This window comes from Ornithorhynchus anatinus, chromosome 3 (genome assembly GCF_004115215.2).
Source record: "Ornithorhynchus anatinus isolate Pmale09 chromosome 3, mOrnAna1.pri.v4, whole genome shotgun sequence".
NCBI classification, from domain to species: Eukaryota; Metazoa; Chordata; class Mammalia; order Monotremata; family Ornithorhynchidae; genus Ornithorhynchus; species Ornithorhynchus anatinus.
The window spans coordinates 84,385,608-84,411,281 of NC_041730.1; the positions used below are offsets into that span (position 1 = coordinate 84,385,608).

The 25,674-nt window shown below is 44.0% G+C and overlaps 1 protein-coding gene across 7 annotated transcripts in view; it reads left to right on the plus strand.

Annotated features, from left to right (window-relative positions):
• The first annotated feature begins 1,849 nt into the window (after positions 1-1,849).
• Positions 1,850-25,674, plus strand: part of P4HA1 (prolyl 4-hydroxylase subunit alpha 1) — a 63,917-nt gene continuing 40,092 nt past the window's right edge. For 2 of the 7 annotated variants that reach the window (XM_039911509.1, XM_039911508.1), the window contains exons 1-3: positions 3,984-4,094; positions 23,591-23,700; positions 24,678-24,774. In XM_039911509.1, coding sequence (XP_039767443.1) covers positions 23,595-23,700; positions 24,678-24,774 — 203 coding nt within the window. In that variant the 5' untranslated portion in view covers positions 3,984-4,094; positions 23,591-23,594. Of the gene's footprint in view, positions 1,936-3,983; positions 4,095-7,079; positions 7,152-23,590; positions 23,701-24,677; positions 24,775-25,674 lie in introns of those variants that run through there. The other 5 variants (XM_039911507.1, XM_029059785.1, XM_029059788.2 and 2 more) reach the window with 4 other exon arrangements.

Consider the following 25,674-nt stretch of genomic DNA (forward strand, 5'->3'; position numbering starts at 1 on the left):
TAATCAGGTTGTCCCATGTGGGGCTCACAGTCTCAATCCCTATTTTCCAGATGAGGTAACTGAGGCACAGAGAAGTGAAGTGACTTGCCCAGAGTCACAAAGCTGATAAGTGGCCGAGCCGGGATTAGAACCCACGACCTCTGACTCCCAAGCCGGGATCTTTCCAATGGGTACTGTTTGCAGAGCTCTGTACTAAGCACTGGGAGAGAACAGAGTGTGGGAATTAGACCCTTGCGGGGGCTGGGGGGGCGGGGGGGAAAGTGTCACAATCTAAGAATGAGGGGGCCTTGCTTGGGATGGGAAAGTTTGGACCTTTTAGACATCTTTCCTTGGATGTCTCCTGCCACCTCATGCCTAAACGTGTCCAAAACAGAACTCCTTATCTTCTCTTCTAAACCCCGTCCTCCTCCTCACTTTTGCATCACTGTAGTTGGCACCACGATCTTTCCCCATCTCACAAGCCCATAATCTTGGCGTTATCCTTGACTTCTCTCTCGTTCAACCCGAATAATCACTCCATCAACTCAATCCTGCGGGTTCCACCTTGACAGCATCACTAAAATCCGCCCTTTCTTCGTCCATCCAAACTGCCAACACACATTAGTCCAAGCACTTATCCTATCCTGCCTTGATTACTCTATCGGCCTCCTTGCTGACTTCCCAGCCTCCTGTCTCTTCCCACTCCAGTCCATACTTCACTCTGCTGCCCGGATCATGTTTCCACAAAAACGTTCAAGACATGTTTCTCCCCTCCTTGGGAAACTCCAGTGGCTGCCCATCGACCTCCGCATCAGACAAAAACTCCTCACCACTGGCTTCAAAGCATTCAGCCACCTTGCCCTCTCCTACTTCGCTTCACTATTCTCCTACTATAACCCAGCCCGCACACTTTGTTCCTCTAAAATGCTAACCTTCTCACTGTATTTGATCTCGTTTACCTTGCCTCCAACATCTCGCCCAGGTCCTGCCTCTGGCCTGGAACACCTTCCCTCCGCATAACAGAAAGACAATTACTGTCCTTCCCCTTCAAAGCCTTATTGAAGGCCCATCTCCTCCAAGAGGCCTTCCCTGACTAAGCCCTCCTTTCCCTTATCCCATTCCCTTCTGCATCACACTGACTTGCTCCCTTTATTCATCCCCCATCCCTGCCCCACAGCACTTATGTCCAAATTTGTAATTTATTTATAATAATAATAACTGTGGTATTTGTTGAGCCCTTACTATGTGCCAGGCACTGTACTAAGTGCTGGGGTGGATGGTTTGGACACATTCTCTGTCCCATGCAGGAGATCTCAATCCCTATTTTACAGATGAGTTAAGGGAGGCAGAGAGAAGTGAAGTGACTTGCCCAAGGCCACAGAGCAGACAGGTCTGGGATTAGAATTCATGACCTTCTGATTCCCAGGTGCTCTATCCACTACATCATGCAGGTTCCCCACTACGCCAAATATCTGACTCCCCTTCTAGACTGTATACACGTTGAGGGCGGGGAATGTGTCTATTATTATTTTGTACTCTCCCGAGTGCTTAGTACAATGCTCTGCACACACTAAGCACTCAATAGATGCGATTGAATGAATAAAGGAAATGGGTTTCTACTAGACCTTTAAAGGAGGGGAAGGGCCTGATTTGGTGAAATGGAAGTATGGGTTTTTTTTTTGTTGTTGTTTTCCTGAGATTCACATCCATCTGTGTTGTGAAACAGGAACTGACTTGATAGCCAGGTAGTGATTGTGTAATTGGAAGAGCGCGGCCTCGGGATCAGAGCAGGGAATGCAAAGAACTAAGATTCCTAGAAGCCGGATTCAGAGTTTGTGGCTGACTGCTGCCATCCCGCTTCCTTAAATAAAGGCAGTCTCTCTTCCAGGTCCAACCTTAGCCTGGTCCAGGGGGAGACCCCCGTGCTGACTCGTACTTTGGGTGTGGATCTGGACGGTAAGGACTGCAACGTGGAGGCCTCTCTTTTTCAGTAGGGGAGCGATGGGATGTGGTGACTTGGGAGGACAGGTCAGTGGCCAGTTTTCCAAACCGAAAAACCAGATGCTCAATTCTCGGGGGGGAGAGAAGGGGCTGATGATTCACCAGCAACCTCTTAACTCTCTCTCTCCTTTCCACCTCAAGGCCATTCTCATCCCTCCTTCGTGTCCCCGGTGGAGATCCGGCCACTCCGGATTCGTTCCACTTTCCCTTTGGTCCCCACAAAAGTCACTACGGACAAAAGAGGGAGAATCTAAAAGAAGGGCGGAGGAGATACTCCTTAGGAGGGAAGGAGAGAGTACCAGTGCTTCTGGAGAGGGCCAGATAATTTTTAGGCATTTTTTGACAAACTCTTAAAGCCACGCCAGAAGGGGTGGCCAGAGAAGAGGAAAGGGGTAAAGAGAGGCGTGAGGAGGGTCATGAGAATTATAATTATAATTGTATTATTTGTTAAACACTGTATCAGTCAGTCAATCGTGTTTATTGAGCACTTACTGTGTGCAGAGCACTATTCTAAGCGCTTGGGAGAGTGCAATATCAAAATAGACACATTCCCTGCCAACGAGTTTACAGCCTAGAGGCGGAGACAGACATTAATATAAATAAATAAAGATAGGCACATGTGGTGTGGGGAGAGGAGGGGGGATGAATAAAGGGAGCAAGTGAGGGCAAAGCAGAAAGGATTTGAAGAAAGGGAAAAGTGGACCTTTGTCGGGGAAGGTCTCTTGCAGGAGAGGTGCCTTCAATAGGGCTTTGAAGGGAGGGAGGCAGAGTAATTGTCAATGTGCCAACCACTGGACCAAGTACAGGAGTAGACACAAGATATTCAGGTTGACACAGATCCTGTCTCACATGTGACTCACAATCTAAGCGGGAGGGAGAATGGGTTGTTGTTTTTTTTTTTGTCCTCATCTTACAAATGAAGAAACTGAGGCACAGAAAAAGTTAAGTGACTTAGCCGGGGACACACTGCAGGCAAGCCGTGATGCTGGGATCAGACCCCAAGTCCCCCGCCACCTAGGCCCACGCTCTTTCCATTAGGTAGGGAAATGGGGAAGGGAAGGAAGAGAAGGAAGGGGAGAGGAGGTGGGGAAAAGTGGGGAGGAGTAACGGAGAGGGAGGCAGAGGCCGAGGCAGAGGCCGAGAGAAATTGCGGGAGAAAGAAAGGGGAGAGGCTGAGGGAAAGAAAAGGAAGTTGAGGGAGGGGAAAGATTGGGGGAAAGAAAAGAAAGTTGTGGGAGGATGGAAGGGGAAAGATTGAGGGGAAAAAAAGAAAATTGAGGGAGGAAGGAAGGGGAAGACCGAGGGTAAGGAAAGTTGAGGGAGGAAAGGTGGGCAAAGAAAAGAAAGCTGAGGGAGGGAAGGAGGGAGAAGAAAAGAAAGTTGAGGGAGGACAGGAGGAGGGAGAAAAGAACGTTGAGGGAGGAAAGGAGGGGGAAGAAAAAGTTGAGGGAGGGAAGGAGGGGGGGAGAAAGGAAAGTTGAGGGAGGGAAGAAGGATGGGGGAAGAAAAGAAAGTTGAGGGAGGAAAGGAGGGGGGAGAAAGGAAAGTTGAGGGAGCGAAGAAGGAAGGGGGAAGAAAAGAAAGTTGAGGGAGGAAAGGAGGAAGAGGAAAGGAAAGAAAGTGGAGGGAGGAAAGGAGGGGGAAGAAAAGAAAGTCGAGGAAGGGAGGAGGGAAGGGGAAAGAATCTGAAGGGTAAGAGGAAGGAACTGGGAGGGGAGGGAAAAGTAGGTGAGGGAGCAGGGGATCAGGAGTGAGGGAGAGGAGGACGAGGAGGGAGCGGGGGTAAGGAGCAGGATACGGGGGTGCGGTGGGAGGCCCGGGCCGGGCTGGGGGGCTGCTCCGGGCGGGGTGGGGGGGAAAGGGGGCGCCTGCGCAGTGTATGCGGGGCGGGCCGGGGCGGGGCGGGGGGGGGGCAGGAGAGGGGAGGGGAAGGGAGGGGAAGGGAGGGGAGGGGAGGGGAGGGGAGGGGCCCCAGCCTAGAAAAGGGCGGGCGGCGGCGGCCCGCGGGGAGGAGGCTCCTCGCAGGACCGGCCCAGGCAGACGTTGCCGTCCCTGCCTTCTCTCTGTGTGTGTGTGTGTGTGTCTGCCCGCCGACCCTGCGCCCCCGCCCTCAGGTGAGCACCGACACTTCGGGACCCTCGGAGTTTGACCTCCTTTCCCCCCCAGGCCCGCCATGGCCAGCGGCCTTGGCGAGCCCGCAGCCGCCATCGCCCTCCGGACCCTCCGACGGGGTTGTCTGTCTGTATCTCTCTCTCTCTCTCTCTGTGTCTGTGTGTATATATCTCTCTGTGTGTCTGTCTGTGTGTATATATCTGTGTGTGTGTGTCTCCCACCAGCCCCTTCCCCTCTCCCGGGCCCCTCCTCCCCTCTCCTCAACTTTGCTCCCAAGGCGCCGCCTCCTCCTTCAGCAGGGGAAGGTGAGGCTCTCTCTGTCTCTGTGTGTGTGTGTGTGTGGGGTGTGTGTCTGTGTGCTATGTGGCAGACCCCCCCCCCCCCCCCCCGGCTTGCGGACGTGTGTCCCCTCCTTGCACCGAGGACGCGGAGGGAAAGGACAGGACGGTAGAAGTGGCGGCTCCCCCGCTCCCCGGCCTCCCTCCCCAAAGCGTCAATCAACCGGGAATCTCGGCCCGGCAAGAAAAAGAAGGATCATGTAGTGTTTTAAGCGCTTACTGTGTGCCCAGCACTGTTGTAAGCGCCGGGGGAGTGGGGGAGATGCAAGGGAATCGGGCTGTCCCACTTGGGGCTCACGGTCTTCACCCTCCACTTTACTAATAATAATAATAAGGTGGGTGTTTGCTAAGCGCCTAGAGCTGGGGAGGATACAAAGCAATCAGGTTGTCCCACTTGGGGCTCCCGGTCTTCATCCTCCACTTTAATAATAATGATAATGATAACAAGGTGGGTGTTTGCTAAGCGCCTAGAGCTGGGGAGGACACAGAGCAATCAGGTTGTCCCACTTGGGGCTCCCGGTCTTCACCCCCACTTTATTATTAATAATAATAATGATAATGTGGGTATTTGCTAAGCGCTTAGAGCTGGGGAGGACACAGAGCAATCAGGTCCCACTTGGGGCTCCCAGTCTTCAGCCCCACTTTAATAATAATAATAATGTGGGTATTTGCTAAGCTCCTAGAGCTGGGGAGGACACAGAGCAATCAGGTCCCACTTGGGGCTCCCGGTCTTCATCCCCATTTTAATAATAATAACGATAATGTGGGTATTTGCTAAGCGCCTAGAGCTGGGGAGGATACAAAGCAATCAGGATGTCCCACTTGGGGTTCCCGGTCTTCATCCCCATTTTAATAATGATTATAATGATGGCATTTAAGCTTTTACTCTGTGCCCAGCACTGTTCTAAGCGCTGGGGGGGATACAGGGTAATGAGGTTGTCCCACTTGTGGCTGACAGTCTTACTCCCCATTTTAATAATAATAATGATGGCATTTCTTAAGCACTTACTGTGGGCCAAGCACTGTCCTAAGCGCTGGGGTAAATCCAAGGTATTCAGGTTGTCCCACTTGGGGCTCAGAGTCTTCATCCTCACTTTAATAATAATAATGATGACATTTTAAGCGCTTACTGTGTGCCAAGCGCTGGGATAGATACAGAGTAATCAGGTTGTCCCACTTGGGGCTCCCAGTCTTCATCCCCATTTTAATAATAATGATGGCATTTGTTAAGCGCTTGCTATGTGCCATGTACTGTTCTAAGCGCTGGGGAGGCTACAAGGGAATCAGGTTGTCCCACTTGGGGCTCCCCGACTTCCTCCCCATTTTCCAGACGAGGACCCTGGGGCACAGAGAAGTGAAACGACTTGCCCAGAGTCACCCAGCTGACAAGTGGCGGAGGAGGGGGGGATTAGAACCCACGACTTGTGACTCCCCAAGTCCACCGAGCCACGCTGCTTCTCACCCCAACACCAGCTTCATCTGTTGCTCCCGGCCAAGTCCATGTCCCTTTATAAACGAATAGTAGCCGCCCTCTCTTATAACGCCCCGTTTACTGCTTTTAAAGCGCAGCCCATCCATCCGCCGACACCAGTCCAACCCGGTCTCCAAGTTTGGAAGAAGCCGGTCCTTCCCCCTTTTTTTTTTCTTCCTCCTCCCCCGTCTCCCCACCCGCTTCTTTTCCTCCTCCTCCTCCACCTTCTGGCTCTTTCCAGAAACCAAAAAAAAAAAAGAATGAGTTGCATTAGGTTTTTTGTGAAGCTGATTGGAAAGATTAAGCGCCACCGTTTTGGTTTCTTTGGTGTCTCTGTGTGAATATTTCATCAGTTAAATTCCTTCTTGGGGGTGACTGAACTTTGTGGGTTTTTTTTTTTCCTCCTATATAGTGCGGCTCCAATGTTAGCGGAAGAGGAGTGTGCTTAAGTATTAAAGAAGTGAGAAAGTTCATTTCTTAAGCGGCAGAAATGTGCCCCTAGCTCTGTAGGAGTGCTCCAAATCGAGCTCAAATGCCATTCTTGCAAACTAGTAATTGGAGCAATGTGGAGCACTCGAGATTTTTTTTTTAAAGGGACGGTAAACCGATCCAATTAGTTCTTCTAAAAGGGGGGCTCTTTTGGAAGGGGAAAAGCAAGGAGGGTTGGGTGTTGTCGGTTCACAGTTTCTAGTGTCTTCAAGAACTGTGGTTCTTGGAAATTCCACTTGGAGCTTTGGAAGGATGAAATGCCTCTTACGTGACTGGGGGAGGGGAGAGACGTGGCAGCAGCATTCTTTCACCAACCTTGTGCTCCCTTCATATGGTTCTGAAGAGAAACTTATTTCCCTCATATAAATCTGTTACATAAGCAGGCACATGCCTCCTACACACCGGGGTTGGATAAATTAATATTTTGAGTGTTACATGGTACAGTTTGGGCCAGATTTCTGGAGATGAAAGAGAATATGCCAGACAAATGTTATTTGCTTAAAATATTCCCTGGTCAGAATTTTTTTATATATATATATACTTTCTCTTTTCAACATTGGTAATCAAAATGTGAAGCTCATTAACTCTGACCCAAGGCTATACAAAATCCTATACCAGACTCAAACTATTGGTGACTTTTTTTTTAAAGTGTCAGTGATTATATTTCTCGTTTTCTTTTTACTTTCTAGAGTTTAGCTTTTTTGATTGCTGGAGGCGGATGCTTTGATACCAGAAGCGGAAAGAAAAACCTACTTTCTAAGGTGTTTCGCTGTCCTGTGAGGTTGATTACCTTCTACTAGAAAGCCAAGCCTTTTGAGAATTATAGACACGGGGGAATTAAGGAGGAGGAAACTAGTTTCTCCCTAAACTGTTGATATAAAAGATAAAACATTCAAGTAAAGAGCTTGGTCTCAATCAGATTGGAACATATTTCAAGAAGAAACTGGTTGTGGGGATTCACTAGTGGTTTCTAACCCCTTACGATTTATCTTCATTTTTCTTTTTCACTGAGGAATGAGCAAAATCTAATACAGACTAGTATCATCAGAAGTAATCTGGAGTTAAATTCCAGTTATTCCATCCTGAATTGGGAATTTACATGAAAGGGAGTACTTTGCTTTACCCAATTCAGGATAATCCTCAAATAGAATAAAATAGTGTGGTTTTTAAAAAAACAACACAAAAAAACCTAGAAAACTACCCTCATGGGTACAAATTTTGAATGGCCGTACTCTTGAAGCTGAGCAGGTGCCCTCTTTCAGGACTATCTTGTGGACAGTTAGTCTAACACTTTCTGCCACCTGGACAATCCTCAAAGAAAAGTTTGGAGATTTCCCTACTAGACTTTTTTTTTTCTCTTTTTTGTAAAGGAGCAAAACTACTGTCTGTGTTTAAAATAGATGTATAATGAGCAATTTCATCACAGGACAAAGCTGACACTGAGTCCACCTGCTGAATAGTACTGTCTGCCTTGTTAGCTAACCAAAGGGGTATTTTCTACTAATGCCATAATAATAATAGTGGTACTTGCTGCTTACTCTTGTACTAAATGCTAGGGTAGATGCAAGATAATGAGGAAGGACCCATTCCCTGTCCCATGTGGGGCTCATATATTGAGGCGGGAGAACAGGGATTTAATCCATACTCCACAGATGGGGAAAGTAAGGCACAGAAAAGCAAAGTGAGTTACCCAAGGTCAGACAGTAGGCAAGTGGTAGAGACAGGATTAGACCCTAAGTCCCCCGACTTGCAAGCCTGTGCTCTTTTCACTTAACTCTACAGCTTCTGGCTGCGGTAGTTGTTACAATTCAGCTTGTCAGGATTGAAAAATAATAGACTAAGCACCTGTAAAAAGTGTGGGATGTATTTTTTTGGGTTTTGTTTTTGTTTGGTTTTTTTTGAGGGGAAAGGGAAAGGGGCATACGGTGAGCATGCAGGCAGTGAGCATGCAGGCAGACTTGCAGGCCAGCTTTGGCTGTGCGGTGGTGGTGATCCTGCCCCTTTCTCAATGTGCACCCTTTCACTAGTCTTTCTGGATTCTGCAAGCTATTCAAAGGTGACTTGGAGCAGCAATAATTGAAGGTGTGCAAAGCCTGGTGGAAAGAGCTTGGGGCTGGCAGTCAGAGCCCCCGGATTCTAATCCCAGCTTCGCCTCTTACTTGTTGTGTGACCTTGTGCAAATCTCGAAACTTCTCTCTTCTCTCATCTGCAAAGTAGAGATTCATACCTGTTACCCCTCCTAATTAGCCTGTAAGCCCTATTTGGGATCTGAGTATCTTGTTTCTACCCCAGTGCTTAGTACAGCGCTTGGTACGTAGTAAGGGCTTAACAAGTACCGTTATTATTGTGAATTCACGTGGCCAGCTCTTGTTCAACACTGTCCTCTGAACACAGGAACGTGAATAACAGAATTGGATGTATGATAATAGAAATAATAGGAACAGAGTGACTGTTGTCCCCCCTTTAACAGCCATACATAGGGTCAGACTGTCCCAGCTAACATCTTCAACTTTTTCCTCCATTATGAGGAACCCGATATTTTTCAAGTCTACGAACCTATTGATACTTTTGTACTAATGAATTCTGTAGACTTTCCATGCGTTGTGTAAGAAGTGTTTTGTTTGTCTACCACCTTCAAGCTTTAGTAGGTGCCCTAATAATAATAATGATATTTGTTAAGCGTTTACTATGTGCAAAGCACTGTTCTAAGCCCTGGGGTTGATACAAGGTAATCGGGGTGTCCCACGTGAGGCTCACAGTCTTAGTCCCCATTTTACAGATGAGGTAACTGAGGCCCAGAGAAGTGAAGTGACTTGCCCAAAGTCACACAGCTGATAAGCGGTGGAGCTGGGATTAGAACCCATGACCTCTGACTCCCAAGCCTGGGCTCTTTCCACTAAGCCACGCTGCTTCTCTAGTATTCAGATGTTATGGAATTGATATTCACTAAATCCCATGTTCATGCAGACTTTCCAAATCATGAAAATTGTGAACCACAATCTTGTCCTCTTATTTAGCCTTTGTCTTTCCAGCCTGCAAAGTCATCTTTTTTCATTTGTTGTAATTATTTGGAATGTTTCCCTTATCTTAGTTGCCCATCTTTGTAGCTTTTCCAGTTCTATCGTGCCCTTTTTAATATGTGGCAACAAGAATTGCAGGCGTACACACCCCTTGATTTAGCTGTGCTACATTCCTCAAAAATGTAGGTGTGTCATGAACAGTTGAATCTTGGGGGTAGGTAGTTTCAGAGATGTGTGTTACTGGGATTCATTCCAGAACTTTTGGAAAAATGTGAAATTCTACATGCCATACTTGTTAACATTAAACCTAAAGTATTTCTCTAAAATAATTCAAAGCACAATGTGAAAAAGAGTTATAATATGACTAGTCCTTACAAGAGGCTATGCAAACTTGCTCTGCTTGTGGGTTTTTTTCATCTGAGTGAAATATTTGTCCAATAGAAATATTCTACAGCACCCTGAAGCCAGCTAAGCCCTTCTGAATATCTCTGCAACACCTGTGAACTCCTGTTTATCAAGATCATCTTTTCTAATCATTTAAAATCTGTTATTTTGAAAATTGCTGCAAGACTATATAATCCAAATATCTTAGCTAGCTACATTGGAAGTTCTTTGAGGGCAGGAATCATGTCTACTAGCTCTGTTTCTACTCTACCAAGCACTGAATACAGTCCTCTGCCCAGAGGAAGTGCTCTGTAAGTAACAATAATAATTATAGGGTTTAAGTGCTTACAATATGCCAAGCACTGTTCAAAGCACTGGGTTAGAGACAAGCTAATCAGGTTGTCCCATGTGGACAACCTTAATCCCCATTTTACAGATGAGGTAACTGAGGCCCAGAGAGGTTAAGTGACTTGCCCCAAGGTCACGCAGCAGATAAGTAGAGGAGTCTGGATTAGAACCCATGACTTTCTGACTCCCAGGCCCGTGCTCTATCCATTACTCCATGCTGCTTCCAGTACGCCACTATTATGCCACTCACTGGTGGTGGAGCTGAGATTCTAGACTTCACAGCAGCCATGACAACCTCCTTCGCCTCTGCGTCCAGGGAGCAGGGGTAGGTCTGCTTCATTCGAAAACAACATGGAATCAGGATGAGGTAGAAGGGACTGGAATTTTTAGACTCTTCTTTCCTGCAGTTCTGAGCTGCTTGGAGAAGCTGGCTTCCAGTTTTTGCCAGGGAGGCTGAATGGGGAGAGGAAGGGGTGGAGAGGGAATTGAATTTCCTGCAGTGATTGGCTGGAATGTCAGGCAGGGCTTTAGGAACCCTGGGTGACATCAGCAATTAATGCGTGACATGTTTCCGGATTTTATTTATTATGGTCACTTGGAACCAGTGTTAACCTTTAGTAACAAAACTGTATCTCTTGCTAGCTTTGGCATTCTTGTATGTTACTCTTCAAACTTTTTTGGTCCACCTAATCTGTTTGCAAGCCACCTGCCATTACTTAAAGACTCTCTGTCTTAAAGATTATTCTTTTCTTCCGATGACCTTTTACTTTGCTAGTTAGGTGTTCAGGATATCTACTGACTTGTTTGAGTGTTGTGTGTGTGTGTGTGTGCGTGGTCGCGTGGTCTGTGGTACAGTTTTCTTGGGTCTTGAGCTAGTACATTTAAGCATCCTTCAGTATTCCCTCCCCCCCTCAGTTTTCTTCTCTAAAATGCAATATTGTTTTGGTTTTAATTCAGGCCATCTTTCCCATGTAAGGGTGTTAAATTTAATCACAGCTTTGTCACTAACTCATGGAACAGGGCTATTTTAAAAATCAAAGCTGAACAATAATGCTGCAAATTTACATTTAGACATAAAATTCAGCTTACAACTTTTTCGGGAACCTTCTCTATCCTGGTTGATTGATTTTAATTTTAATTACACTGTCCGGTACCCATTTTTGGTTTCCAACCTTTTGCCATGTTCTTATGCCCTCAGATCTATTGTCCTTGTGTAAGAGCACTGTATGCCTTTTGTTCTGATTGCTGGATCCTAGGGCTCGTGGAGGAAGTAATGAACATTCTTATCGAGGAAGCTGGCAGCAAATCTAGTAAAACATATTAGCTTCGCTAAAAATAGATTTACCTATTTATACAATGCTTGCCTCCAAAAAAAAGCCATAGAACTGTCAGTTCCTGGTTCCAGGTGTGGTGCAGAGTTGTAAGGTTTAAAGTTCTTCAGGATGATGGCCTTGGAGACTGGAACTGGAGGATCGGGAACAACTGCTTGACGGGACTGGAGCGGCTATGTAATAAACTGCCCTCCGGTTAAATCTTTTCCTGTCCTAGGAGTTATCTATCCTACTGCATCTTTCCCATTCCTAACAACAGGCCAGTTCAGGTACATGACTCTGGGGGAGGGGAAGTGTGGAAATCCTCAAATACATAAGACTTTGAAGGCTTATATATGTTCATTTAATGAACTTTACCATTATTATAATACTAAGTGTGGTTTTTGGTGCTTACTATGTGCCAGGCACCGAACTAAGCCCTGGGGTTGATACGAGTGAATCGGGTTGGACACGGTCCCTGTCCTCTATGGGGCTCCCGGTCTTAATCCCCATTTTACTGATGAGGTAACTGAAGCACAGAGAAGTGAAATGATTTGCCCAAGATCACACAGCAGACAAGTGGAGGATCTGGAATTAGAACCCAGGTCCTTCTGGTTCCTGGGCCCAAGCTCTATTCACTAGGCCATGCTGCCTCTTATCTTCATTCCTTCTAAGCACAATGGGAGAAAACTGCTGCATAAGACTCTCTTCTTCTTCCAGGATCTAGGACCATACTAATTCAACTTTTTAGTGAGCGGTCCTCTAAGTGAGAGGGCCATTTGACTCATTGAAAGGATAAAACCAAAGATCATGGGTCTTTGACAACCTAGAGAAACTATACTGTAGTGTACTCTTCCAAGCCTAGTATAGTGCTCTTGCACACAGTAAGTGCTCAAAAATACCATTGATTGAAATAATATACTTGCTCAGTGTTCCATGGTTTAGTCCTATAAATCATGGCTCTGTCTGTCGTGTTTCCACTGCAGAATAAGCCTCAGCACAAAAAATATCAGTATTGATAATAACTTCCTTCAACCTCCCTAGTTCTCAGGCCATGTCCCGATTTGAACTCAGAGAAGTAAAACACTGAGATTTGTAATGGAGCTGGAGGGGTGTTTGTTGCAAATCGGAAGTGGAGAGTTGAATTGCTGGGATGCTTTACTTCTGCTGCCTTTTAATAGCAACAAGTCAATGAGTTGGTCACGTGCTATAATACATTTTAGGGAAAATGATCGGAGATAATTGAGCTTTCAATGGCTTAACTTGTTTGGGGAAGTAATCTACCATAAGGGGATCATCACCTCTGAATATGAATTATACATAATATATGGATATTTTAACCTCATCCAAATATGGTCACTTCTGTTGTTCCTATAGGATCCGTGTTTAGAATACTAATTAAATTTGTGATTTCCACTTTTTGAAGCACAACTTAAGCTTGAAGAAACCTCTTTAGGAAAGGCAACTTCAAAAGGGATTTTTTTTTTTTTTTGCTCTAAAGCTTTTTAAGATTTTTTTTCTCCTCCTCTCAAGGGAGTAAGTCTACTGCTGAATGTATATAATGCTGCTTCTGTGGATCACCCAAGTGCCTAGTGTATAGTGCAGTGCTTCATACAGGCATTCAATATTACTGATTTTATTTATTTATATTTATATACTTATATATAGTGTGTATATATATACATACTAGTCTCTCTAGTGGGGGAGAGACTTAAATGTATAATTTTCCTACTATTAGCTTTTATGGCTTCTTGTTAGGATTTTCCCATCACAGTTTCCTGACAAAGTAGAAACTATCAAGAGACTTCTAAGCTAGGTGATTTGCCCCCTAAACTGGCTAGTGTATCTCCACGTTTTTGTTGTTGTTGTTGAGCACAATTTAAAGATAAACTTATCTCCATTTGGCCTAGTCTTCCTAGAAGTTATCTAATACATCAACTTGTTTTTGACTTCATTTTCCCTGGTAACTTTAGAACAATCGATCAGTGGTATTTATTGTGCACTTTCTATGTGCAGAGCATTATACAAAGCACATGAGAGAATACAATAGAGAATTAGCAGAAATATTCCCTGCCCATAACAAGCTTACAGTGTGTATATGTATGTATATGTGTGTATATAATACATATAAAACTCAAAGATATGTACATAAGTGCTGTGGGGTAAATATCAAATGTCCAAAGTTCATGGATCCAAGTGCCTAGATAAGTGTGTCATCTCTCTAAATTGTTTTAGTGTAGTTCCTATGTCTGCCTGGCTTATGAGCATAGTTCTCTAATTGCTGTTCCCATAATCCTTTTTCTGTACTATTTTCTTCTGTGCCTACTTTCCCGTCAAAAGAACCAATGCTACTTTCCACTGAATCTTGTTTAATTGAGATTACCTAAAATCACAAGAAAAAAAGTCCAAGTTAAAAAAAATTCAAAGTTTCTTTGGAGTAATGTATCCAACTTTTCTTTTGTTTTACTACTTTTACTACTTTGCATACTGATCGAAGTGTTTATACTATAGACTGCTTGCAATACTGAGCTTTTTAAACAGTGACTAATAAAATCAATTTCTTCTCTATCAGTGCTTTTCCTGGACAAACTTTGTAGTTCATTTAAAGATAAATTACAGGTATGTTTATCTGTGTATCTACTGGTGCTATTAACTGACTTATTCCCATGGAGATGCATGATTGCAGGTTAGTCAAGAGGTCAGGGCTTAGCCATATATATAATCAATAAAGGTTTTACATTTATTTATTTATATATAAATAATAAAGGTTATTGATATATATATACATAAAGGTTATTGATATATATATGTATATATATATCAATAACCCTTATTATTTGGTGCTGAGCAGTGTACTAAGCACATGGGAGAATACAAAAGACTTAGACCTGATTCCTGCCTTCAAAGGAGGTTTTATTCTCACTATCGTCAATGGTATTTGAGCTCTTCCTGTGTACCAGAGCACTGTACTAAATGGTTGATAGTACATGGGGACAGAGGTGGTGTACACCATCCTTGCCCATTACCATCTAGACAAGCTCACTTTGGGCGGGGAATGTCTACCAACTTTTATATTGTACTCTTCCACACCCTTACTACAGTAAGTGCTCAATTGCCATTGATTGGTTGATTCTAGTGGGGGAGAGACTTAAAAATTACAGATGGGGGTTGGTGGGGGAGAGTAATAGAATAATCTGCACAAACCAGGGGTTTGGGTACCCAAGTTGCTCACGTGGTGGAAAGGCAGAAGCAATTGTTAAAGGGTATAAGGTGGGGAAATTAGTACTCTGGATGGCCTCCTGGAAGTTTGATCTCAAAAGGGTGGTGAAGATGTTGGTCTGTGGGATGTGAAGGGAAAATGAGTTCCAGGAATGAGCAAGGGGCCAGTGACAGAGGGACCACATTGAAGCCCAGTGAGACAGTGGGAGATGGAGTCTGTCAATCAGTGGATGAGCTCCCTGAGAGACTGGGAATAGAGTGAGAAGGGCAGGGACCCTAGAACTGAGCCTTCTGGAACATCCACAGTTAGGGGGTTAAGAGGCAGAGAAGGAGCCAGCAAATGAACCTGAAGAGAGGTCAGAAGGGAACCATAGTAGTAACATGTCAGTAAAAATGAGGGCTGAAACTTTATGATGAAAGCTGTAGGGAGAGGAAATTAAATAGAGATGAGGAAGTTGAGACACAGGGAAGTTGTGACTTGTCATGGGTTACCCCACCATTAAAGCATGGAGCTGTGACTAGAACCTGGGTGTTCTGACTCCCATTTCTCTGTGCTTTCCACTAGGTTGCCCTGCCTCCCTGTTATCTGTAATAAAAGTAGTAGCAGATGAATTTATGGGATATTGGGGTTGTCAGAAAAAATGGAATTTGGGACTTTTAAATTTTAGCTGGCCTTGGGCTTTTACATGACTTCTCTTTTTTGGATGTGCCTCATGATTTCTGGTGTAATGAAAAAAATGTGTAGGGGGAAGTTGGGGAAGAAAAGCATTATAAACTCCTTGCCTCTGGTTTGGAAAATCCACCCTAATTGAGAGAGAGAGAGAGACATTCCCTCCTCTCTATCTTTCCTGCAGATATGAAGATCTGGAGTAACTGCCTAAGTTCTGTTGGCCTGCAGGAAGCTGTTAGGGAGATTCTAGGCCGAACACAGATGGCAGGGAAAGCCTCCAGCTGAGGATGGAAGGGTGTGGGGAATAAAAACTAACAGCTGGAGTTGTCTGAAAGAGTGCCTTTGGTGCAGTTGTGTTGGAAGGAGGAGAAATCTTGCAGCTTCATGCTACAATCAAAATATGTAGTGCAGTAACGTAAAAGACACACTTGATGGTGGGTTGACACTACTAAATATACTTTTTATTTTTTTTCCCCTCAAAGGATATGTCAAACTGTAAGATTGTTTTGGTCTTTTTCTTGGAAGACTCGAAAAACTAGTATTATGAGAACTGTTTACTAAATTCCCTGTTCTAGTAATTCAGTGAAATATCTTGTACTAATAATTCAATGAATCCTGATAACTCAAATCTGTAAATATTTACATTGTAGTAGAACTGCATGTGTCTTGTGATCCATGCCCAGATTTGATTGATCCTGTTGACCATGTAGGGAAGGGAAAGTCCAGCCCTACCCGGAACAAGAAATGAAGGTTTATCTATACTAATATAACTTTTTAGTTGCTTTCATCCAGACATACCTTGGAGAAAGGAAAATGCAATGTAATGTCTTAGGAAGATTCCTTTCACACTGTTCAAAGAAACTAACATCTTATCTCCTCCCCTACCTAACCCTTCATTCCCTTGCCCTATTTGCCCCCTGGTCTGTACCCCTTAAGCACTTTAATACTCATCCCACTTATTTACATATCTTCCTACTCTGCCATCTCGTCTGTATTTAATATATTTTATTGCCTTTCTCCCCTTCTAGACTGAAAATTCGTTGCATGCTTAACAATTCCACTACATTGTCCTGTATACAGTAAGCCCTCAAATAGCAATGATGGAATGATTTGCATGCTTATTGACCCAACAATCTATCTGTGATATATATATGTGTGTGTGTATATGTGTATATATATATACATATATATATAAATCCCTCTTATATGGATGTGGCCTGAAATTTGTATTTCTTTAAAATAAATTCCATCTACTCTGCCCATTTCCCAGCATAAAAGATTTATTTCCATCCTTTCTGGGGAAACAGCATCAAAGGAAATTATTATTCTAGACAAGTATTGAGAAGCAGCATGGCCTAGTGGAGCAGCCTGATTTTAGGAGTCAGAGGAACCTAGGTTCTAATCCCACCTCTGCCAATTGCTTGCTGTTTGACCCTGGGCAAGTGACTTAATGTCTCTGTGCCAGTTACCTCATCTGTAAAATGAGGATTAAATCCTCCTCCCTTTAGAGTGTGAGCCCCACGTGGGACAGAGACTGTGTCCAACCTAATAAACTTGTATCAACCCCAGCACTTTGAACAGTGCTTGACACAAGCGCTTAATAAAAAACATAAAGACTAGAAGACTTTTCAAGATCTTGCATGCATGGCTTGAAGGTGCTGCTCTAGTTTGCCTCATAAGGATTAGAGCCAACCCAGAGGGAGGAGAATAATGGAAATTAAATAGTGGAGTTAAATAAAATCATGGTTTATTGAGATGGAAATCTCATAAGGCAACTCAAGAGGACTGAAGCTCCTTGTGACCATGTCACTTCTTTAACACCTAGTACAGTCCTTGGGGCTCAGTAAATACTCCTACTACTGAAGCAGGAGTTTGGAAATGGATCAACTCACCTCTGGGAATATGTATCAATCTTGAGCGCTTACTGTGTGGAGAGACCTGTACTAAGTGCTTGGGGAAAATACAATCCAGGAGAGCTGGTAAACATCAGACCTGCCCATGTATGATCACAAATGAGCTTTTGATATTGAAGTACCAACTAGGTTTGGGGAGGAACAAACACTCCAAAGTCCGATTTCACTTAAATTAACAACACTGACTTGGAGATGACATTTCAGTGAATATTTGCCTTCATATTGAGTAACCTCAACTGCTTTTGATGGTGGCATGTTCCAATCCGTCACCAAAACCTGCCGGTCTCACCTTCATAACATTGCCAAGATCTGCCCTTTCTTCTCCATCCAAACCACTACTTGTTAGTACAATCACTCATCATATTCCGACTATATTACTGCATCAGTATCCTTTCTGAACTCCCAACCTTCTGTCTCTCCCCACTTTAGTCTATACTTCACTCTGCTGCTTAGACCGTCTTTCTACAGAAACGTTCTGAACATGTCACCACCCCCTGCCCCTCAAAAATCTCCAGTGGTTGCCTATCAACCTTTGAATCAAGCAAAAAGTCCTCACTATTGGCTTCAAAGATGCCCATCCCCTTGCCCCCTCCTACCTCACCTCCCTTTTCTCCCTTTACAGCCCAGCCCGCACACTCTGCTCCTCTCCTGCCACTGACCTCCTCACTGGGCCTCGTTCTCGCCTGTCCCGCTGTCCACCCCGGCCCACATCCTACCTCTGCCGTGGAATGCCCTCCCTCCTCACATCCACCAAACTAGCACACTTCCCCCTTCAAAGACCTACTGAGAGCTCACCTCCTCCAGGAGGCCTTCCCAGACTGATTTCCCCCCCCCCCCTTTTCCCCTCTGCTTCTCCTTCCCTCCCCATTGTCCCTTCCCCCTCTCTATGCTCTACCCCCCCTCCCTGCCCCACAGCACTTGTGTGTATATACGTACGTATTTATCATTCTATTTATTTTATTAATGATGTGTATATATCTATAATTCTGTTTATTTACAATGATGCAGTTGATGCCTGTCCACTTGCTTTGTTTTGTTGTCTGTCTCCCCCCTTCCAGACTGTAAGCCCATTGGGTAGGGATTGTCTCTCTTCGTTGCTTAATTGTGTTTTCCAAGTGCTTGGTACAGTGATCTGCACAAAGTAAGCACTCAATAAATACGATTGAATGAATGGATTAGGTTTTTTGGTTTTAAAAAATTTTTTTTTTTTGCATGTAAGGTATTATCTACTATTTATTTACAACTCATGCTAAGGGAATGGAAAAAAGAGTGGGCCAGTGGGGAGACTGGGGGAAGCGGTTATGGTTCTTATAAAAGGGGAAACCTCTCGAAGTAGACCTTACAAGACAGATGCCTCTGTTGTTTTGGGAAAAAAATGTGTGTTTAGCTATTTTCTGCCCTCTGCTAGGAAAAGACCTGTGACTGTAAAACCTGGAGATTGTACTATGTTTGTGACCGTGATAAATATTTGCTGGAGTAGAACATTCTTTAGAGACTTACTTAAAATAAGACCCTTCTGGATGTTTCGGCAGGCCAAAGTTGTAATGTTTTCTGTCCTTGTTTGGAGACAATTGAAACTCATGAATCACTTGTAATTCAATCCAGTTATTGGGGGGATGGGGCGGAGAAAACCCCAATAAAAATTAAGGAAAGCCAACTCTTTGGCTTGTGCTCTGTGGGGAAAAATAACCGTTCCTGATTTTTTTAATACAGTTTGTATTAAATTATTTCAACCCCAGTGTGGAGAAAATTCTAGACTCTGCTTAGTCCAAGACTGAAAGCTTTATTCTTTGGCAAGAGCCCAAGAGAGGAAGTTCAGGCATCTGCTACATTCTAGAAGCCTTCCCCAAAGAGCCACTGTAAAGCAGCGGATAGAGCAGCTTTTATTTCATTGCTCTGAGATTCTGGAAGTGTGTAAAATTCACCCTGGGGTGGAGACTAGGATGACTTCCAGAATATTAATTGAAGGTAGCTTGTTTCGACTCGGAACTTGATTCGTTGTGCAACTTAACGTTTTTAACTAGCAAGCAGAAAGCTTTATTTTTGAGCCTATGTGGAGAGAGCATCTTTTGTATTTAATAGGGAATGTGCTTGTCGGCATTTCGTCTTTTGATCGGTTGCCGTAAATTCCAACTCCTACCTAGCTGTACTAGTGAGGATTGAGAGCTGCAACGATCATGGGACACGTTAGGGTCCCTCCCCACTGCCGATGGGAAGGAAAGAGTGAGCTTGGGTTAGTCGATTGGTGGCATTTACTCAGTGCTTACTGTGTGCGGAGAACTGTATTAAGCACTCGGACGAGTACAGTACAACAGAATTAGAATTAGGTTGGCCTTGACATGAAGGTGCAGATTTCTGCCTCTTCTAGCACTGAGCTGCCACTTTAGAGATGGACCACATCGTGGTAAGAAATACCCAGGGGAGGAATGCATGAAAGGAAATGGGTAAAAATGCACTGTTCACTCCTTTCTTCTGCCTTGTTCCCCCACCAACTGAATTTGGAAGGGCCTTCAATGCAAAACTGTCTAAAGCACAGCTTTGGACTTGACAGCTCAGCCAATGTGTTTACCTAGAATGTCGCACAATCTACTTAACTGGGATCCTAGCGTAGAATTTCTGATCATACCATTTGGTGGTTGACATTTTAATTTTGGTGAGACAGGCTGTCGTGCAGTGATAACTAACTGAGAGAATTAGAAAATACACAGCACCACTTCAGCAGCTGAAACTTATTTAAAAAAACTATCAAATGAACACATTTAAGCCTCTTACATTATTTAGATTTATGAAATGTTAGGTGAGCACCTAGTTAGGTAGATCCAGTAGAGGCACAACTAAGGCTTTTTTTTCCCTGTCGCAGTCCTGGTATCCTTTTAATGGGGGAGGGGAAAATGATGGAGGGTTTCAGAGACAGTCAACTGTCATAGCAGAAGAGAACATGTGGCTTAGAAAAAGAGTGGAAGGAGGAAATCTTAGTTGTTGCGGCTTTACTGCCACCTTCAGCTATTGAGGGCGCACTTCTGCCAGATTCTAGGACTAAGAGTAAAATCATACTCTTCCCTTGGCCTGTCTGTATGTCTCTCTCTCTCTCTTTCTCTGTCTCTCTCCCCCTTCTACCTCCCCAAGCTGCCTCTTAATTAATTATGGAACTCATCAAGTGCTTGCTATGTGCGCTATTCTAAGACTAGATGTGGATGCAAGTGAATCAGGTTGGACTCAGTCCCTGTCCCACATGGGCTCTCAGTAGACTGCGAGGGAGGGATTTAATGCCCATTTTATGGCTGAGGTAACTGAGGCACAGAGAAGCGAGGTGACTTACCCAAAGTCACGCAACAGACGAGCGGAGGAAGGGGGATTAGAACCTAGGCCCTCTGATTCCCAGACCCCTGTTCTTTCCACCAGGTGACACCGCTTCCATCTTGGGCTGACGAGGGCACTGCCAGATTCAAGGGCCAACAGTAAAGTAGCAGTGTGGCTTAGCATGGGTCTGGAAGTCAGAAGGACGTGGGTTCTAAGCCCAGCTCCTCCACATGTCTGCTGTATGGACCTTGGGCAGATCAGTTAAGCTCTAGGGACCTTCGTTCCCTCCTCTGTAAAATGGGGATAAAGAGTGTGAGCCCTATGTGGGATGGGGACCGTGTCCTATGTGAATAACTTGTACCTTCCCCAGGGCTTAGAAGAGTGTTGGGTACATGGTGAGAGCTTAACAAGTACCATAATAATAATAACTATTATTATTACTACTAATAATAAAGAATCTTGCTCTATTTTCTTTGTTGCTCTCTCTTGCCCTTCTACCTCCTATTGTGGTTCCTCATCATCGCCACCATTCTTATCACTGATATGTTTCTGTTTCTCTGCCATCACCTGTCTCTCAGGCTTCCATTAATATGGCATCCCTAGCTCTCTGCAGTCACTGTAACCTGTCCACTTTCCCACACTCTGCCTCTGCCCTCATCGTTTGACAGGGCCACTACTGGTAAAATACACAACGTTAGGCATTTTGAGTGAATCGATCAGTGGTATTCATTGAGTGCTTACTATGTACAGAATACTACACTAAGCACTTGGGAGAGTACAATGTAACGGAATTAGCAGATGTGCTCTCTCCCATAGGAAGCATATGAAGTCCAGCAGCCACTGATGGGTGCATCTTCAAGGCATTCTATGACTGCATATACTGGAGCAAGCTAATTTTAAGAGCCCTTTATCACCTAACCCCTCCCTAATTAATAATGATATTTGTTAAGCACTTACTATGTGCCAAGCACTGTTGTAAGTGCTGGGGAAGATTGTTCCATTTCCCTCTTCTCCAGACTCCTTGAGCGAATCGTCTACATTCGCCGACTCCAATTCCTCTCCTCCAATTCTCTCCTGGACCCCCTCCGATCTGGCTTCAGTCACCTTCACTACACAGAAACCGCCCTTTCAAAGGACACCAGTGACCTTCTTGCCAATTCCAACAGTCTCTGCTTCATCCCACTCCTCCTCAACCTCTCAGCGGCCTCCGGCACCGTGGACCATCCCCTTCTCCTGGAAACGTTATCCAAACTTGGCTTCACTGACACCTTCCTCTCCTGCTTCTACTCTTATCTCTCTGGCCTTTCATTCCCAATTTCCTTCACGGGCCCTTTCTCTGCCTCCCACCCCTTAACTGAGGGGATCCCTCAATGTTCAGTTCTTGGTCCCCTCTTACTCTGCATTTACACTCACTCCCTTGGAGAACCCATTCACTCCCACGGCTTCAACTACCATCTCTCTGCAGATGATACCCAAATCTACATCTCCTCCCCGATCTCTCTCTGTGACTCTCTGTCTGTCTGTCTCTCTGTCTCTGTCTTGCTTTCTTGCTTTCACTTTCTCACTTTCACTTTCTTGCCTTCACTTTCTCACTTTCGCTTTCTTGTTTTCTTTCTCTCCCTCTCTCTTTCCCTCTCTGCCTCCCTCCTTGTCTTTCTCTCTGTCTCTCTCGCTCTTTCTCTGTGCGCCTCTCTCTCTGTGTCTCGCTGTCTCTGTCTCACTCTCTTACTTTCTCTCTCTCTCTCTCCTTTCCCTGACTTTCCCATCACTGTAGATGGCCCCACCATCCTTCCCTTCTCACAATCCTGTAACCTTGGTGTTATCCGTGACTCTGCTCTCGCATTCAACCCAACCCATCACCAAATCCTATCAGTCTCTTCTTCACAACATCACTAAAATCTGCCCTTTCCTCTCCATCCGAACTACTACCAGGTTAATACAATCACTTATGCTGTCCTGTCTGGATTACTGCATCAGCCTCCTTGCTGACCTCCCAACCTCCTATGTCTTCCCACTCCAGTCCATACTTTACACCGCTGCCCAGATCATCTTTCTACAAAAAAATATCAGGACATGTTACCCCCCTTGTCAAAAAATCTCCAGCAGTTGCCCATCCACTTCCGTATCAAACAGATACTCCTCATCATTGTCTTTTAAGCACTCCATCACCTTGCCCCCTCCTACCTCACCTTGCTTCTCTCCTACAACCCAGCCCTCACACATCACTCTTCTAGTGCTAACCTTCTCACTGTGCCTCAATATCAGTGGTCTTGCCGCTGACCCCTGGCCCAAGTCCTGCCTCTGTCCTGAAATGCCCTCGCTCCTCAAATCTGACAGAAAATTACTCTCCCCACCTTCAAAGCCGTGAAGGCACACTTCCTCCAAGAGGCCTTCCCAGACTAAGCCCCACTTTTCCTCATCTCCCACTCCCATCTGCATTGCCCCTTTGCTCCCTTTGCTCTCCCTCCCATTCCCTAGCCCCAGAGCACTTACGTATATATCTGTAATTTTATTTAATTTGTGTTGTCTGTCTGCCCTGCTCTTGACTATGAGCTCGTTGTGTTCAGGGAATGTTCCTATTTATTGTTGTATTTTCCCCACATGCTGAGTACAGTATTAATAAATACAATTGAATAAATGAATGAATCCATGTTAATCCAGTCAGGCATAATTCATGTTCCATATGCGATTCTCAGTCAATGTAGGAAAAGAACATGTATTTAATCCCCACTTTACATATGTGGAAACTGAGACACAGAGAAATTAAGTGACTTGCCCAAGGCCACACAGCAGGGAAGTGGTAGAGCCGGAATTAGGGTTGTCCTAGAGGGACAACTTCCAGAGGGCAGGAATTGTCAATTAACCCTATTATACTTTCCCACACACTTAATATACACTTTGTGCAAAGTAAGCACTTAAGTACAATGGGTTATATGTGATGTTGAAATATTTCCATTAATATTTCTGGATTTGTGCATAAACTATAAATATTACATAGCCAGGAATAAAAAACTAATGGTGGTATTTCTTTTGCAGGTTTATGATGCCGTATAAAAATATGACATCCATGGTGCTTTGGTATATTTCATTTGTGGGATTTCTCCTCCCCCATTGTTTTGCCCACACAGACTTCTTCACGTCGATTGGTAAGGCATATTTATTACTACTTTCTTAAAGGCTACCGTTTTATAGTCCTGTAAGCTTTAACAAAAATGGTGATATTTTAAGTCCTGAAGTAGATGCAAGATAATGAACTTTCCCCCCAACCCTTTTTTCTGAAGAAAAGCTTGCTTGCTTGCTGTCCTCTCTTTTTCAAATTAAAATTTATAATTTCTGAACTTTGGTGAATGAAGTGTCCTCATAATTCTGTAGCCACTTGAAACTTGTACTGTGTAAATGAATGAGCAAAATATGTATGCTTAAAATCTTTTTAGTTGAGAACCCTGCAACTTTCTAGTTTTCTAGGATTAGGGTAGGACCCATCAGGACCCTGAAACTAACAACAACAAAAAATATATATGATGCCTAATGCAGTCCCTTGATAGTCACTTGCCCAGACCTCAAAGTGAGGGTGCCACAACGCACTCTGGTAAATGAACTTTTTTCTAGAACCCTCTCTTCCCCAACCTCTCTTCTTAACATTATGGAGGATTTCTCATCCAGCACCTCTGACTTGAGAACTGGAAGTTGAGTGTGGTGAGATGAATCATTTGTAGAAGAGATTTGGCCCTTGCTGAAGAAAATTAGGCCCAGGACCAATGCAGGGTTTTTTGGGGTTTTTTAAACAAAATTCATTCTCATTCTTTTTCTCTTCTCTCTCCTTTTCTTTCTCCTCCATCTGCCTCAAGCTGAAAAGACAATGTGCCAACATAACTTGAGCTTGCAAAATAGTGTTGTAACTTGAGTGGAACTCCTGATCAGGAAATCCTTGACTTTTTTTTTTCTTTTTAAATTTACCTTCTAGATGTTTCAAACTTCCTTCTCCACACCTCTTATTTTGCCAGTTAGCTTCTAAAAATGACTGCAACTCTTAATATGTGCCTCACACATTTACTTTGATATGTAAAATTCTTTAAGCACTGAAAGCTTAGAGCTGTTTAATTATTTATTAATTCTATTTTAGGTCACATGACAGATCTGATTAACACAGAGAAGGACCTGGTGACTTCACTGAAGGACTATATTAAGGCAGAAGAGAGCAAGTTGGAACAAGTTAAAAAGTAAGTAGGGAGTTGGCAAATTAGCATTCAGTTGTAATTCCTGTCTGAGGCTCAAGATACGTTCCTTAAGGCTAAACATACCTGAAGTATGTACTGTATTTTGTTTGGCTTGGAATACCATGTTGTAGCCTGCCAAAGGCGGGAGGACTGAGCCAAAAGGATAGGGAAATGCCTTCCTCCTAGTGTGATATTAAGTATTCTTTTTGGAAATTAAAGCTGCCTCAATCTGTTTATTGTTTAAGTTTTTTGCAAATGGAATTTCAGATACAAATTTGAAATTGTACCAAATCCCTCAACAGTATTTATGGAGCTCTTTACTGTATGCAGGGCAAAAGCTCACTCGTTCTAAATGTCTTAGATTTTATTTAAACATTCATCATATAGCTTAGTACAGTGCTGTGCACGTAGTAAGCACTCAGTAAATACTATTGAATGAGTGAATATAGACTCCAACTATTTTGCTAACCTGTATGTAAAGATGAATTGTGTTACTGCTTCTGCTTTAGATTTAAAGAGGAACTCCTCTATCATTTCTGTAAGCTGTTGCTTTTTGTTATAGAAATGGAGGGATAGGTCCACATGCATTCTGGCTGGACAAATTGGTTACTGTATATTTCATGACAGATTATTTCCTAGGAGTTTCCAATATCTATTAGTGCAATGCATTGTCCAGTAGGCATCTAAGTGTTTGGAAAATGTGGAAAAAAGCAGTTGGCAGCTTAGCTCTTATTTTCCCTAATGCCTTAGAACAAATAGCCAAAAGGATTTCAGTTCCAGACCAAGTGAGGCAAGGTCAATGAGGAAATGTGCAGTGTAGCAGGGTGACTTTTTTGGGTGTTTTTGTATGTGGGGTTTTTTTGTTTTGGTTTCGCAATCAAAAACTGAGCATCTCATCTTCTC